At 45.2% G+C, this 14,452-nt stretch overlaps 1 protein-coding gene and 1 long non-coding RNA gene across 3 annotated transcripts; one reads left to right on the top strand and one right to left on the bottom strand.

Annotated features, from left to right (window-relative positions):
• The first annotated feature begins 1,561 nt into the window (after window positions 1-1,561).
• Window positions 1,562-10,110, top strand: TMEM14A (transmembrane protein 14A). Of its 2 annotated transcripts, none has more exons than XM_082215711.1 (5): window positions 1,562-1,734; window positions 4,921-5,006; window positions 6,228-6,329; window positions 7,564-7,651; window positions 9,319-10,110. In XM_082215711.1, the coding sequence occupies exons 2-5, from the start codon at window positions 4,931-4,933 to the stop codon at window positions 9,356-9,358; spliced, it is 306 nt and encodes a 101-aa protein (XP_082071837.1). In that variant the 5' UTR covers window positions 1,562-1,734; window positions 4,921-4,930; the 3' UTR covers window positions 9,359-10,110. The 2 variants fall into 2 exon arrangements, with proteins under 2 accessions (XP_082071837.1, XP_082071838.1); XM_082215712.1 differs by lacking the exon at window positions 1,562-1,734 and adding an exon at window positions 2,262-2,474.
• Window positions 10,111-12,586: 2,476 nt separating this feature from the next.
• On the bottom strand, window positions 12,587-13,681 carry LOC309528380. Its single transcript, XR_014217727.1, has 2 exons — window positions 13,591-13,681; window positions 12,587-13,412 (listed from the first exon to the last, which is right to left on the bottom strand). It is a non-coding gene; the product is annotated as an uncharacterized lncRNA (long non-coding RNA).
• Between the last annotated feature and the right edge of the window lie 771 nt (window positions 13,682-14,452).

Genomic DNA, 14,452 nt, shown 5'->3' on the forward strand with positions numbered 1-14,452 from the left:
CTCCAAGGGAAAATAATAATAATAGGGGTGCAAGCTTTAATTGGTATGCAGCTTGATGATGCATGTGTTTATTCATCAGCATTAATCAGCTGATTTATCAGAGAAGGCTGAGATGGAAATTATATTTGGGAATCTATTTTGGCCGTTTCATGAGCATATCCATAACACACACACACACACACACACACACACACACACACACACACAGATTTTAACAGAGTGTTAGACTGCATAGAATCTACAGGTCCTTTTTCATAGGTGGAACATTATCTATTTTTTATATCCCACCACTTTTTCTCCAATCAAGGCAGCATACCTGGCTCTCTCTCTCCCCATGCTGTCCTCACAACAACCCTGTGAGATAGGTAAAGCTGGGAGACAGTGTTTGGCCCAAGGTCCCCCAGTGTGCTTCGTGGCCGAGTGGGGATTTGAACCCTGGTCTTCCAGGTCCTAGCCCAGCACTCTAACCATTATACCACACTGGCTTAGCCTAGGCTTGGCAACAGTCCTCCTCACCACTGACCAGATATGGAGACGTGCCGTGGGATTGATATACAGTGGTACTTTGGGTTAAGAACTTAATTCGTTCCGGAGGTCTATTCTTAACCTGAAACTGCTTTTAACCTGAAGCACCACTTTAGCTAATGGGGCCTCCTGCTGCCGCTGCGCCGCCACAGCATGATTTCTGTTCTCATCCTGAAGCCAAGTTCTTAACCCGAGGTACTATTTCTGGGTTAGCAGAGTCTGTAACCTGAAGCGTCTGTAACCTGAGGTACCACTGTACTGAACTTGTTCAGCAAGGCACAGGCGGTATTTGCCCCTATTTGGCAGGGACCGTCCCGGATTTACAGAAGCCACCCCGATTTCTGATTTGAACCCAGATGTCCCACTTTTCCTTAGGTAAAGGTAAAGGGATGCCATTAGGTCCAGTCGTGGCCGACTCTGGGGTTGCGGCGCTCATCTCGTTTTATTGGCCATGGGAGCCGGCATACAGCTTCCGGTCATGTGGCCAGGATGACTAAGCCGCTTCTGGCGAACCAGAGCAGCGCACGGAAACGCCGTTTACCTTCCCGCCAGAGTGGTACCTAATTATCTACTTGCACTTTTGATGTGCTTTCGAACTGCTAGGTGGGCAGGAGCAGGGACTGAGCAACGGGAGCTCACCCCGTGGCGGGGATTCAAACCGCCAACCTTTTGATTGGCAAGTCCTAGGCTCTGTGGTTTAACCCACAGCGCCACCCGCGCCCCTCCACTTTTCCTTAGGACGTCCCTATTTTCATGGGAGAAATGTTGGAGGATATGCATTAAGAGTCTCACCAGATCTCAACCTGTGACTCCCATTTACACTGACTTCTTTAAACTGCCTTCTTTAGAACCACCTCCTTTTAGACTTCGCACTTTCGCTTTCTACTTTCACCCGCGCGGTGGCACTGTTGCCTCGTCTTGAAACGCTCCGGCCTCGGTCAAAGGAGCAAAAAAGCCGGGCAAGAAAATAAAGAGGACGTACTAGGAAAGGTCTCGGAATTACGCCCACCCTACCCCACACCCCATCGCAAACCCGCCCCTCCGAGGGCCGTCGCTGCCTTGCAAAGAGGCCCGCGAAGGCACACCCACCCACGAAGCCTCCCTCGCCCTCTGAGCCAGTAGGAGGCGCGCAAGAGAGCGCAAAGATGCGGATGGAGGCGGAGGCGGATCCCGAAGGCGAGGGAGGCGCTGCCCGCACTGCGAAGCCAGGTAGGTGGGCAGCGGGAGAAAGGAGGTGGGCAGCGGGTGAAAGGAGGCCGCGCGGGGCAGAGGCTTGCTATGCGCCCCCCAGGGAGATGGGGGCCTGGGAGGGAGAGGGCCAGGTGGCGGCAGCAGCAGCAGCAGCAGCAGCCGCCGCCTTTGCATGCCCCGCACCGTGCACCGGACTGACAGCAGAGCGCGCCAGCCCGGGCTGGAGCTCCCTCCTTCCCCTTCTCCGGTACAATAGCCTCGCCTGGCCTAGGGCAGCCCTCCGGGCCGCGATTGACAAGCCCGGCCAAGGCCGACGGCCTTGCAGAGCCGTCACTTCCTCCTGCTCCGGCGAGGGCTCCCCGGGTGCCTCCCTGTTGCTGCTCCGGGTGTCATTCTTGCAGCGCAAAAGGGAGATGCCTCGCCCCCGCCACCGGGGATAGGCGGAAAGGGCAAACGGAAACTTGCAGGATTTGGGGGTGAAAACCTGGGCTGGGGGGTTGGGAGAGAGAGAGAGACCCGGCGTGCACAGATAACGCCTCTGGAGCACCTGGTGGTCAAACATGGCAGGCGCGCCGCCTGTGTTTTCCAAACTGAAACTTTTGCACGCGCTCAGAAGATCGGCGGAGGTCGCGTTTTGCAAGAGATGTCACATGTGCGGCTTATCTTCCTGCTGCTGCTGCTACGCAAAGCCATCCTGAGTCCAGAGCAGCCTTTCTCAGCCTTGGGTCCGCAGATGGAACAGGCTCCCTCCAAACGTGGTGGGTTCTCCATCCAGAGGAGATTTTTGAGCAGAGGTTGGACGGCATGGGGGGGGGGGAGAGAAGCTGCTCCACCCCCTAAATAAATAAAAAATATTAGTAAAGGTAAAGAGGTCCCTGACCATTAGGTCCAGTTGTGGCCGACTCTGGGGTTGTGGCGCTCATCTCGCTTTATTGGCTGAGGGAGCCGGCATACAGCTTCCGGTTCATGTGGCTAGCATGACTAAGCCGCTTCTGGAGAACCAGAGCAGCACACGGAAACAGAAACGCCGTTTACCTGCACGCTGGAGCGGTACCTATGTATCTACTTGCACTTTGACGTGCTTTCAAACTGCTAGGTGGGCAGGAGCAAGGACTGAGCAACGGGAGCTCACCCCATTGCGGGGATTCGAACCGCCAACCTTTTGATTGGAAAGCCCTAGGCTCTGTGGTTTAACCCACAGCGCCACCCGCATCCCTATTAACTAACTGACTATATTAATTAACTAACTGACTATATTAACTAACTGACAAATCGCATCGCAGATAGCTCGGTTCTGCCACACACACCCCAACGTGATAGATCCTGGCTACGCCCATGCTGGATGGCCATCAGTCATGGATGCTTTAGTTGATGAAATATACTCAGAGCCGAGTGTGGATTTCATGCTCTTTATTCAGCTCAGCTCGGAAGTTCCCCCGAAATGCCTGCTTTATATACATTATTTACACAATGGGCCCCACCTGATTGGCTAATTCTGGGATTCTCCTGTAGGCCAATCAGGTCGCGGATTCACTTCCACCCAGAGTTGGATTGGGTGGCTCCTGCGGACCATTCAGACTGCTGCATTCTGGATCCTATCGTTCTAGGGCCAATCAGACTGCTGCATTCTGAATCCTATTGTTCTAGGACCAATCAGACTGCTGCATTCTGGATCCTATTCAACTCAGTACACAACAGTTGACGTTCCTTCACTGCAGAGGCTAGGATCAAATGACTCTCGGGGTCCCCTCCAGCCCTACAATTCCATTATTCTATGACTATAATTCTCATGGTCCCTGGCCACTGGTCCCGCTAGCTCTAGGGCTGATGGGAACTGTAGTCTTACAATCGGATTCTGCAACAGGGCTCCCCGTTCTGGTCATTTTGGGAGGGAAGCTTGCATCCAAGGGCAAACTGAAAAAGTAAATAACAGAAACAATTTGGCCCTGGGAAGCAAAGTAAAAAAGTTTCAGCAGTTAAATTGCTAGGTAGGAGCTTGACCTCCAGGACCTCCAGGTTAGACTTTTGAAGAATGTTGGGTGGCCAGTGTGCAGCCTGGAAAAACTGCAAATTCTCCATGATTTGTGGGGCAAGTGGTTTAGGTTTATTATGCTTTGGAGAGCAGTTTGGGATAAAGGGCCAAGCTGCTTTAGAATTAGCTAAGAGCAGTGGTGGAATTTGGGCTTTCATATTTCAGCGGCGTCCTGTGCGATGCCAAAATTCGTTGCCCTCTCTTGGCCCTCACCTTCTGTTGTTTGCCATTGTTGCAGTGTTCCCAGTGGCGCCCTCTCACCTCAGCACCCCCCAGTGCTGGCAAACCAGTCCTGCCCCCCCCCAATCCGTCTCCACTAAGAGCTAGTTTGCCCCTTAACACCTGCCATGTGGAGGCTGCTGTTACCATGTGGTGAGCAGTTTTGAGTACAGTGGCAGGACAGGGCAGACTGCACCATACTGTTTTTATTTATTCATACATACATACATACATACATACCCCGCCCATCTGGCTGGGTTTCCAGGTAGCTCTCAACAGAATATTAAAAACATGATAAAACATCAAACATTAAAAACTTCCCTAAACAGGGCTGCCTTCAGATGCCTTCAGATAATTGTTTATTTCCTTGACATCTGATGGGAGGGGGTTCCACAGGGCGGGTGCCACTACCGAGAAGGCCCTCTACCTGGTTCTCTGCAATCTCACTTCTCACAGGGAGGGAACTGCCAGAAGGTCCTCTGAGCTGGACCTCAGCTGAACAATGGGGGTGGAGACGCTCCTTCAGGTATACTGAGCTGAGGCCATTTAGGGCTTTAAAGGTCAGCACCAACACTTTGAATTGTGCTCAGAAATGTATTGGGAGCCAATGTAGGTCTTTCAGGACCAGTGTTATATGGTCTCGGCCACTCCCAGCCAACCAGTCTAGCTGTAGAGCTCAAAAACTCACTTTGTCTCTGGTATTTGTAATATGGAGACTGGTTTCTTAAGACAGCTTGAATGAAAGACAGGATTTCTTCTAATCCTCCAGTTTGCAGACCTAACCATGGGTGCATATTGGTTTGCTGGGTGGACAGAGCTGACCGCCATGTCCAGGAATGTGTTTTTCTTTAATTGTTGGGTGTTCACAAGAACACTGGATCATAACTCTCTTTCCCCCTCTTTCCCTGAGTTATTCTATATTCTCACTGGTAACTTGGTTTTCTGCCCTATAGATTTTTCATCATGAGTGTGGACTGGATTGGCTTTGGTTATGCTGCGGTTGTGGCTCTCGGAGGTGCTGCAGGATATATTCGCAAAGGTAAGCACTGGAATTGTAGAATACACACACACACAAATGGAGTCTTCTTTCCCACTTCTCCTTGGATCACATTCCAGTGGTGTAGAAAGAATCATGTGAAACACTTCAGTTTCCCGTTTAGGGAAGGTTTTAATGTTTGATGTTTTATCATCTTTTTAATATTCTGTTGGGAGCTGCCCAGAGTGGCTGGAGAAACCCAATCAGATGGGCGGGGTATAAATAATGAATTGTTGTTGTTGTTATTTATTAAATGACTAAATAAATAAATAAATATGTAGGGCTGGAGGAGAGGGGGTTACTCCCCTCAGTGCCATCATGATACAAAAGCTCATTTTCTGTCTATACTTTACCAGAGTGTTTGATGTGAGACGAGCCTAGTCATTTAATAATTCTGATTTAGTCTTCAGGTAAGGCCAAAAATCTAGTTAGTTAAGATACTTATGGAATCCAACTTGGTGGGCACCCCACCAGATTTTGAGGTTCTGCTGAACCTCAGCCAGACAGCTTGCTTTTCACTTCACTATAAAAAGAAACTAAATTAATACGTGAGCATTCTCTCCTACCAAAAGTGCTCCTTCTTTTAAAGTATTTTTTTAAGATGTCTTTGAATTTATCTTGTATATTTATTTTCTCTCACACATACATACATAGCACTTTTGCACAAAACTGGTTTCAAGACTGAAATCCATAAAGCCTTTCAGATTTCAACCAGATCAGTATAAAATCTTAAATCTGGTCTGGTCAGATTATTTGATTGATTGGTTGATCTTAAATCTTGGAACAGTTGTAGAAAGGAGTGGAGGGAAATCTTAACATGCAATATACATTTTAAATACAGTCATACCTCGGGTTGAAATAGCTTCGTGTTGAGCGTTTTCGGGTTGCGCTCTGCGGCGACCCAGAAGTAACGAAACCTGTTACTTCCAGGTTTCGCCGCTCACACATGCGCAGACGCTCAAAATGACATCTCGCACATGCGTGGAAGCAGCGAATCGTGATCCGCGCAGACGCGGGTTGCATTCGCTTCAGGATGCAAACGGGGCTCCAGAACGGATCCTGTTCATATCCAGAGGTACAACTGTAAATGTATTTTAAGTTTACCAAAAAGTGACCGTCATATTTCAACAAGACATTGTAGAAGCATTTCCGTTTCTTTTTCAGTTTTCTGCATATTTCCTTTTCCCCCTCTAAGCTTGATCTATTGTGATATCATTGTTACAGGCAGTAAAATCTCCTTGGTGGCTGGCCTCTTCTTCGGCTTGATGGCTGCTTATGGCGCATATTGGGTAACTCACGACCCCAGAGATATAAAGATATCGTTGTGTAAGTATCCTGCTTTCTGGAAAAGGCATTGCACGGCAAGTTTAACAGGAAATTGAAATTTTGCTTTGAATGTAATCATCCTAAAACAAATGATCATAAACTGAAAACAGATAGCCGTAAAATGGGAAGTACCTTTGTAACAGCTGCAGGTATTGACTCAAAATAGGCAGTCACCTCCAGTTTTAACTGCTTCATTTGGCTCCAGGGGGCATTTGGACTTCCAGTGAGGAAATGCAACAGGCTGAGGTGAAAGCAGCTCCCCTGTTCTCTTTAATGTTAGGAAATGTTTCACATTTGGCACACTAATCGATGGCGCAGCTCTTCCATGTGCAGAGCTATAATCTATTTACATAGCACCAGGGTGGATTTGATTTAAATCAAATCAGTTTAAATCACGATTTAAATCACTAGTCAGTAAGATTTAAATCATTTTATTTTTTTACAGAAAGGCTTATTCTTGCCGGTATAATCTTAATATTTACAACCAGATGAAGGTTTCATTTTTTGAATAATTAATTTTCAGAGTAGTTTTTACAGCTATATCAAAAATTACTGATTTGGTTATACATAGACAGATAATTATGAAGTTATTGTGAGGTTTGATAAGTTAACTGTTTGTATTTGGACAACTTTTCTGCTGTACTTTATTGGAAGGAGAAATACAATCATTTCCTTAATAACAATTTAAACAATTTATTTAACTGAAACACTCATATTATAGCATATTTATCCTTGTTTGTTAACTGATGTGGTTAAACATTTTTTGAAAAAACAAACAAACCTCAGACTGAGTTTTAGCACACAAATCCTTATTTCCTGATGGATAGCCTTTGGACTATAATGTAACTTAAATAGAAAACTATCTTTAGAAAGATTTTTCCTCCGAAAGCATTTTATTTTAAAAATCCAATTTAAATTTTAAATTTCCAATTAAAATTTTTAAAAATCCAATTTAAATAAAAAAATCTGATTTTTTTAATTAAGAAAAACTTTGATTTTTATCCACCCTGCATAGCACTCACCTGAGCCTTGCAGAGCTGTGCATCATAAGGATAGAGCAGTCTGGTACCCTCAAGATCTTTGGGACCACAACTTCCATCATCCTTGGTCACTGAGCACGCCCTGTTGTTGTTACGTTTTGTTGTTGTGAACTACCCTGGAAACATGGCTGAAAGGCAGCATTTAAAAACCCATAGAATTAATAATAACCTAATGCTTGTATGTATGTTTGCAGTCACAGCTTTCCTCCTGACTGTTGTAATGGGAGTGAGGTTTAAGAGGACCAAGAAGCTAATGCCAGCTGGAATCATAGCAGGCCTCAGGTAGGTAAATAAAGGGAGAGAGAGTCCCCTTTTTTACTCAGCTGCAGTCCAGTCAGCACATACCTGAGAGAGCAAGCATCATTGAACACTGGGGGACTTACTCCAGAGTAAGTAAGCATAGGATTGTATTGCACACAACTTTAAACTATGGTCAGAGAGCTGCTGGTTGCGAATCTGTCTCTTGATTATAGAACTAGTTTTTAGGTGACAAAAGTCGTGGCAGTTGCATCCAGACTGTCCCTTACACAAGCAGAAAGGGTCCATCTGTGAGGTCATGGCAGAAACTCTTGCCAGAAGAACAGGAGGGGATTTGGGTTGATCCCAACTTTTCCTCCACAAGCACTTTTCCTTCCACACTGTTCCCTTCGGAGCTGGCTTCAGGGAGCAGCAGGATATTGGGGAAAGTTTGCCTGTTGCTGGTTGCAAACCACAGCATTTCACGAAATTCTGTGTGTTCTGTGATTTTGCAGCTACACTGAGGTACATGATCTTATATTGGAGATATCGTTTCCAGTATAGATTTTATATTGGAGATATAGTTTCCTGACCTTAAAACAAACAAGCAAGTTTCTTGTTTTTTAAGAGGAGGAAGCTAGGATTGAGAGTACATCATCAGTAGATTGAAAGAATGTTATTTCATATGTGGTCAAAGAGTATTGGGCAGTGGCGTAGCGTGGGTTGTCAGCACCCGGGGCAAGGCAAGTAATTTGCGCCCCCTAACCCGTGGATTTCAGCAGGGGCAGAGAGCTGCGATGTTGCGCCCGGTGCGGCCTGCACCCCCCGCACCCCCCACGCTACGCCACTGGTATTGGGAAATAATTCATAATGAATTGGGGGGGGGGAAGGTTAAAAGTACTTTTCCAAAAAAACCCACACCAGAATCCTTTTTGTTGGGGATAATCCAGACAGAAATTCCCAGGTGTCAAAAAAGGTTATTTATGTATGCCACTGCTGCTACCCGTGAAAACGAGTGAGTTCCCAAATAAAGAGGAATGGCAACTTAAACTTAGGTCCGCAGCTTGCGGACCTAACATATAGAATAAGAGAACAAGAAGAACAAATGTTTCAAGAAGATTGGGAAATGTTTATTGAATATTTGGGGGAAATTGTGTGCGCTCGAAAACGTGGGCAGCATTAAGATAAATTCAACAGTGTAAATAGGTTTTGAAGGATGTAATACTTTAATGGAATACTGAATGGTTTAGTTTATGTAAAATATGCAGGGATTTATGATAGGCAAAATGAACCATGGAAAGAGAAGAACGGAAGTCTTTGATATTTTAAGGTTGCTTAAATGAGCATTCTAAATTGTAAAACAGAAAATTTAAGAGACAGAGAGAAAGAGACAGAACATCATCAGTGCCTTGTAAAACTGGGGAGAGGGGTAGGGGGCAGTATTGGCCAGCCCCCCCTTTTTTTGCTTATCTCTATGATTTGAAGAATAACTAAATGCACTAACTAAATAACCAAATGAATAACATTTGCATACTTTGTGCAGTTCACAGAATTCAGCTTTTCTGAGCAGGGACTTTGGGTTACCTTGGTGTAGGGTTTTGTTTTTTTAAAAAAGATTAGAGTATACATAGTCCTAGATATGGAAATGTATCTTTCACGTCTCAACTGGCAGCATGCTTGCTAATTTCACTCTCTCTCTCTTTTAAACATAGCCTTCTGATGATCTTGAAGCTTGTTCTTCACCTGGTATGAGAGACCAAAGCAGCAAGAAACAGCATTTGTATAATTTTACATGAACAAGCAACAATTCCTTTGTATTTTTCAATGTATATGTAGGAAGATCAAGCACTTTTGGGGTTAATGAATACTGCACAAAAGGCGGCGTTACTTTTTTATGGATTTGGGGCTACATTCTTTAAGTTGCATTAGTGTTTTCTCTAAGTAGCATTTTCTAGGGCTGTGGTCCTATACCCCTGGGAGCTATTGACCTCAATGGCATTTATTTCTGATTAGAAATGTATACGATTGTTCGTAATTTTTGTTGACATCTATGTTCTTGTTTAGACAAGTGATTAACTTGTCCTTTAATGACGATCCTAGTTATTTTTTTTATTTCTTGTGGAGCAGTGAGATTTCAGTGATGCCTTACTCTTAACAGTAAGAAGTACACCATCAGAAATAATGGGAATCACAAGACCATTGAAACTCAGACTCCTGCTCTGTGGCATATGCTTTGAAATTCATCTGCAGCCCTGAATGACAATTTTGCAGACATGGAGATTTACAAAACACGAAATAGAGCACTGCAAACATGCATACATAACAATTTTCATTATACGGATCTTCTTATGTTGTACTGAAGCTCCCTGATTAATAGACATATCTGATGCATATAGAACTAAAAACATTTTTTACTGCCGAAACACAGGGAAGCTTTGTTTCCGTCCAGAAATCCAGAATATGGAAACTGCCAAAACTGAAATAAAGAAGTTTAATATATTGAAGGCACGTTCCCTTGTCTTAATTGCTGACATTGAAAAACTTCTTGAATTCTTAGGATGATGAAGTATAAGTAACCAGAAGAGAGCTTTTGTGATTTTACTACTAGGTAAAGGTAAAAAGGTTAAGTCCAGTCAAAGGCAATGATGGGGTTGCGACGCTCATCTCACTTTCAGGACGAGGAAGCTGACATTTGTCCACAGACAGCCTTCTGGGTCATGTGACCAGCATGACTAAACCACTTCTGGTGCAATGGGGCACTGGCGGAAACCAGAGCGCACAGAAAAACTGTTTACCTTCGTGCCACAGCAGTACCTATTTATCTACTTGCACTGGTGTGCTTTTGAACTGCTAGGTTGGCAGGAGCTGGGACAGAGCAACAGCTCACCCCGTCGTATGGATTCGAACCACTGACCTTCCAATCGGCAAGCCCAAGAGGCTCAGTGGTTTAGACCACAGCGCCACCCACGTTACTACTTGGTGTGACTTATGTTCTGTGTCCTTCAAATGTTGTATTGTCACCACTTGGGAGTTTTTAGGTGAACATTGGAAGAGTTCAGAATCAGGCCATAGTCCTCACCAGTTCATCATCCCGTTGTCACAGTAATCAGCCAGATGCCTATTCAAACCCCCAAAACAGGAACTGAACACAAGCACTCTACTCACTTGCGATTCCCAAGTCTGGCATAGAGTTTGCCCTAAGTACCATGTATGCTTTTCACATATTTTGTTTAATTTTTTTAAAAAATAATACCATGTGGAGGGATCAGGTCCATGGCACACTGGAAGAGAATTCTCTCTGCTGAGTCTTGATGGAAACCCACTGCCACCTGCCGAAAGATGCTTCCTGCATGAACGGCATATGGGGGGCATAGTACCTCGGGTTAAGAACTTTGCTTCAGGCTGAGAACAGAAATCGTGCTCTGGCGGCGCTGTGGCAGCAGGAGGCCCCATTAGCTAAAGTGGTGCTTCAGGTTAAGAACAGTTTCAGGTTAAGAACGGAGCTCTGGAATGAATTAAGTACTTAACCCGAGGTACCACTGCACTCAGATTATGATCTGAAATGAATTGTACAATTCCTTTCCCTCTTGTGTTTCTTTAACTTGAATTAACCACCCTGTTTTCTTGCTTGACTTAGACACACTATTTTCATTCTCTCCCCCCCCCCATCCCAACCTTTCACCCAGTCAGACACTTGGTTACATAAGTGCCAGGTTGCTAGGCTGATCATTTGGTGCCCCACTGCAAAATGTCCCCCTGTGTCCCTTTAACATTCCGTGAACCTTTGCCCAGACTGTGCAGAGCAGGCCTCTGAAACCAAATGCAACCGTTTTGTAGCATCCAAACACAAAATGGCGGAACATTTATTCACTCTGCTCGGTCAGAAGCCCATTGGGTTCAATGGGACTTGCTCCTGATAAGTATAGGAAGGCTGCCTGAGGAGGCTCAGTCATGGAAATGCTATTCACCCCCCATGTTCACTATGTCGGCGTGACAATTTACAGTGGCACAATGACACACAGAGCTATATATAGTGCTCACCAGACATAAGCTTTGCCTGTTTCTCTCTCTCTCTCTCTCTCTCTCTCTCTCTCTCTCTCTCTCGTGTGTGTGTGTGTAAGTGCTCTCAGATTTATCTCCAGAATCGATAAACAGCAGTAAGACAGTCCATTCTGCATTTGTTCAACAGCTTAATTTTAAACCAGCTATTAAACTGCTGAGTTGTACTCATTGTATCTCCAAGGCCAGAAAAGTTGATAATTAATTCATGCAGTGAGTTTTGCAACATTTTTTTTGAAAAAGACAACGAACTAACTGGATAGGGTCAAAACAAAATTTTAAAAAATCCTTCCAGTAGCACCTTAGAGACCAACTAAGTTTGTTATTAGTATGAGCTTTTGTGTGCATGCACACTTTTTCAGATACACAGTGTGCATGCACACAAATACTCATACCAATAACAAACATAGTTGGTCTCTAAGGTGCTACTGGAAGGAATTTTTTTATTTTGTTTCGACTACAGCAGACCAACACGGCTACCTACCTGTAACTAGAACTATAGATAGGGTCAGCCACTGAAGTCTGGCAGAGCACCCAGTCATTTTCCCACTTTGCATAACAGACAGAACTTCAGCAGCTACAGTTTTCCATTACATCATAGCGAATTTTCAGCTGTTGAAGGCCACATATTTAATAATGTAAGCTGGCGTATTCCATGCATTATACTGAATGCACACAAGGCGGGGAGCGTGTCCACGGAACATGTCAGTGCTGCAGGTGGAGTTAGCTCACGTGGTCCTATTAAGCCATGTTCCAAACTCCCAATAGGAAGATTTATGGCTCTAAATCGGGGTGGGAAGCCTGTGGCCTTCCACATGTTGTCAGACTCCAAATACTGTCAACCCCCATCCAGCATGGCCAATGAACAGAGATGAAGGGCGTTGGAGTCTGACAACTTCTGGAGGGCCATAGGCACAGAAATCACGCATCAATACTTTTATTTCTTGTATTTATAAAGTGTGCAACATACTCAGACATTCCAAGCCGACAGTATTATTGTAGGTCATGTGTAAGGTTGCCAACTCTGGCTGAGGTAATTCCAGCATAGAGTTTTCAAACTGAGATTGAATTTCGGCATCCTTCTAAATGCTGGTTAGAATTCACAGAATTCTTTCACCCCTTTAAACAGTAAACCCTGGGGAGCTACCAAGATAAAGAAGCAGCATAAATTGGAACCTCCTAATGCTCCGGGTAAGTGGGGGAAAGGATAAACACAGGTTAAATGCAGGCCCAGTCTTGTTTGATGACACAAGGCTGACAGATTAACAAGGCTGAGAAGTGGGATTCTCTAGTTTAGTAGTCTAAAGAAAGTATATTCCATTACAGGGATTAATATAGTACTTCTCTGAAATGATCAGAGCAGTAATCATTCGCTTTGTGAATATTCCAGTTCTCATACTGTATCATCTATTTGGCTGGAGGGTGAAAAACAAGCCCAAGGAGTGGCTCTGTGACTGCTTACCCTGGTATAATACTGTTGTTTTAAACAGATTAGTTCCTTTTTAAGTGCCCATGGCAACTTTGGAAAACAAATAAATGTGGGAGAGAAAGAAAGCACTTTTCTTTACAATGTTCTACTTCGAAGGCAAATCTACCGATTAAAACTTTTAAAGGCATGGGAGACGTGAAAGTTTTGCATCACAAGTGTAACACTCGTCCTCAGGCCCTTTTTGCAGAGAGGTGAGTGGTGGTCATGTACCCATTGCTGAGAATAGTCCTCTGTTTTGGGGGGCTGGGGAACCTGTGCCTCTCTGTACATCCAGTGGCGTAGCATGGGTTGTCAGCACCCAGGGCAAGGCAAGTAATTTGCACCCCCTAACCCGTGGATTTGCGCCCCCTAACCCTAACCCCCAGATGTTGCGGCCGGTGCGGCCGGCCCCCCCTACACCCCCCACACTACGCCATTGTGTACATCAGCTCTCAACATCTCTGACCATCAGCCACATGGGCTAGGCTTCCCCGTTCTATTCAAGGGACTGACCAGTTCAAGCCCTTCAGATATAAAGAACCCTAAGAAAGGAGATCAGGGATCTTGGAGGTGCCCATCAGAAGCTGGCACATGGGCAATGTTTCTCATTTGGCAGCACTCATTGATGGGGCTGTGGGATGTAAGAATCAGGTGCAGTCAAACACAGCCTGGGTAGAGTAGACATGAAGGTTCCCTCAGTCCTCCAGCCAGAACTTCCTGCTTTCCAGGACTGAGACGAAACTTCCTATGTGCAACTTGAGATGGGCGTGGCCTCTCCTGAAGTAGAAAGAACCAGAACCACAGGCTGGCGGCCATCTTGTCTCTCTTGTCTTTATTGATGCCATCTTAACAACAGCACTACTAATATGCACCCTTGGCTCGAGGCCAAGAGAAGAAATAGGGGGCTTTCTCCCATAAGGAGATAGGTAAAGGTAAAGGGACCCCTGACCATTAGGTCCAGTCGTGACCGACTCTAGGGTTGCGGTGTTCATCTCGCTTTTTTGGCCGAGGGAGCCAGCGTACAGCTTCTGGGTCATGTGGCCAGATTGATTGGCTAATTCCAGGATTCTGCTGTAGGCCAGTCAGGTTGCGGATTCACTTCCACCTGGAGCTGGATTGGGTGGCTCCTGTGGACCAATCAGACTACTGCATTCTGAATCCTATTGTTCTAGGACCAATCAGACTGCTGCATTTTGGATCCTATTCAACTCAGTACATAATAGGTTTGCATGCATTTCTCTGAACTATATGGCTGATTAGATGACCTATATTCACTTGCCTGGGAGTACAGCCCACCAAACTCATTGGGATTCCCATTT

Source organism: Podarcis vaucheri, assembly GCF_965113315.1.
Source record: "Podarcis vaucheri genome assembly, chromosome: 3".
NCBI classification, from domain to species: Eukaryota; Metazoa; Chordata; class Lepidosauria; order Squamata; family Lacertidae; genus Podarcis; species Podarcis vaucheri.

What these genes read in the sequence shown, in the direction of transcription:
- TMEM14A (XM_082215711.1), top strand. Translation starts at nt 4,931, where the DNA reads ATGAGTGTGGACTGGATTGGCTTTGGTTATGCTGCGGTTGTGGCTCTC. An exon ending in AGATATAAAGATATCGTTGT is followed by an intron (nt 6,330 to 7,563) that starts GTAAGTATCCTG and finishes GTATGTTTGCAG; the next exon opens with TCACAGCTTTCCTCCTGACT. An exon ending in GGAATCATAGCAGGCCTCAG is followed by an intron (nt 7,652 to 9,318) that starts GTAGGTAAATAA and finishes TTTTAAACATAG; the next exon opens with CCTTCTGATGATCTTGAAGC.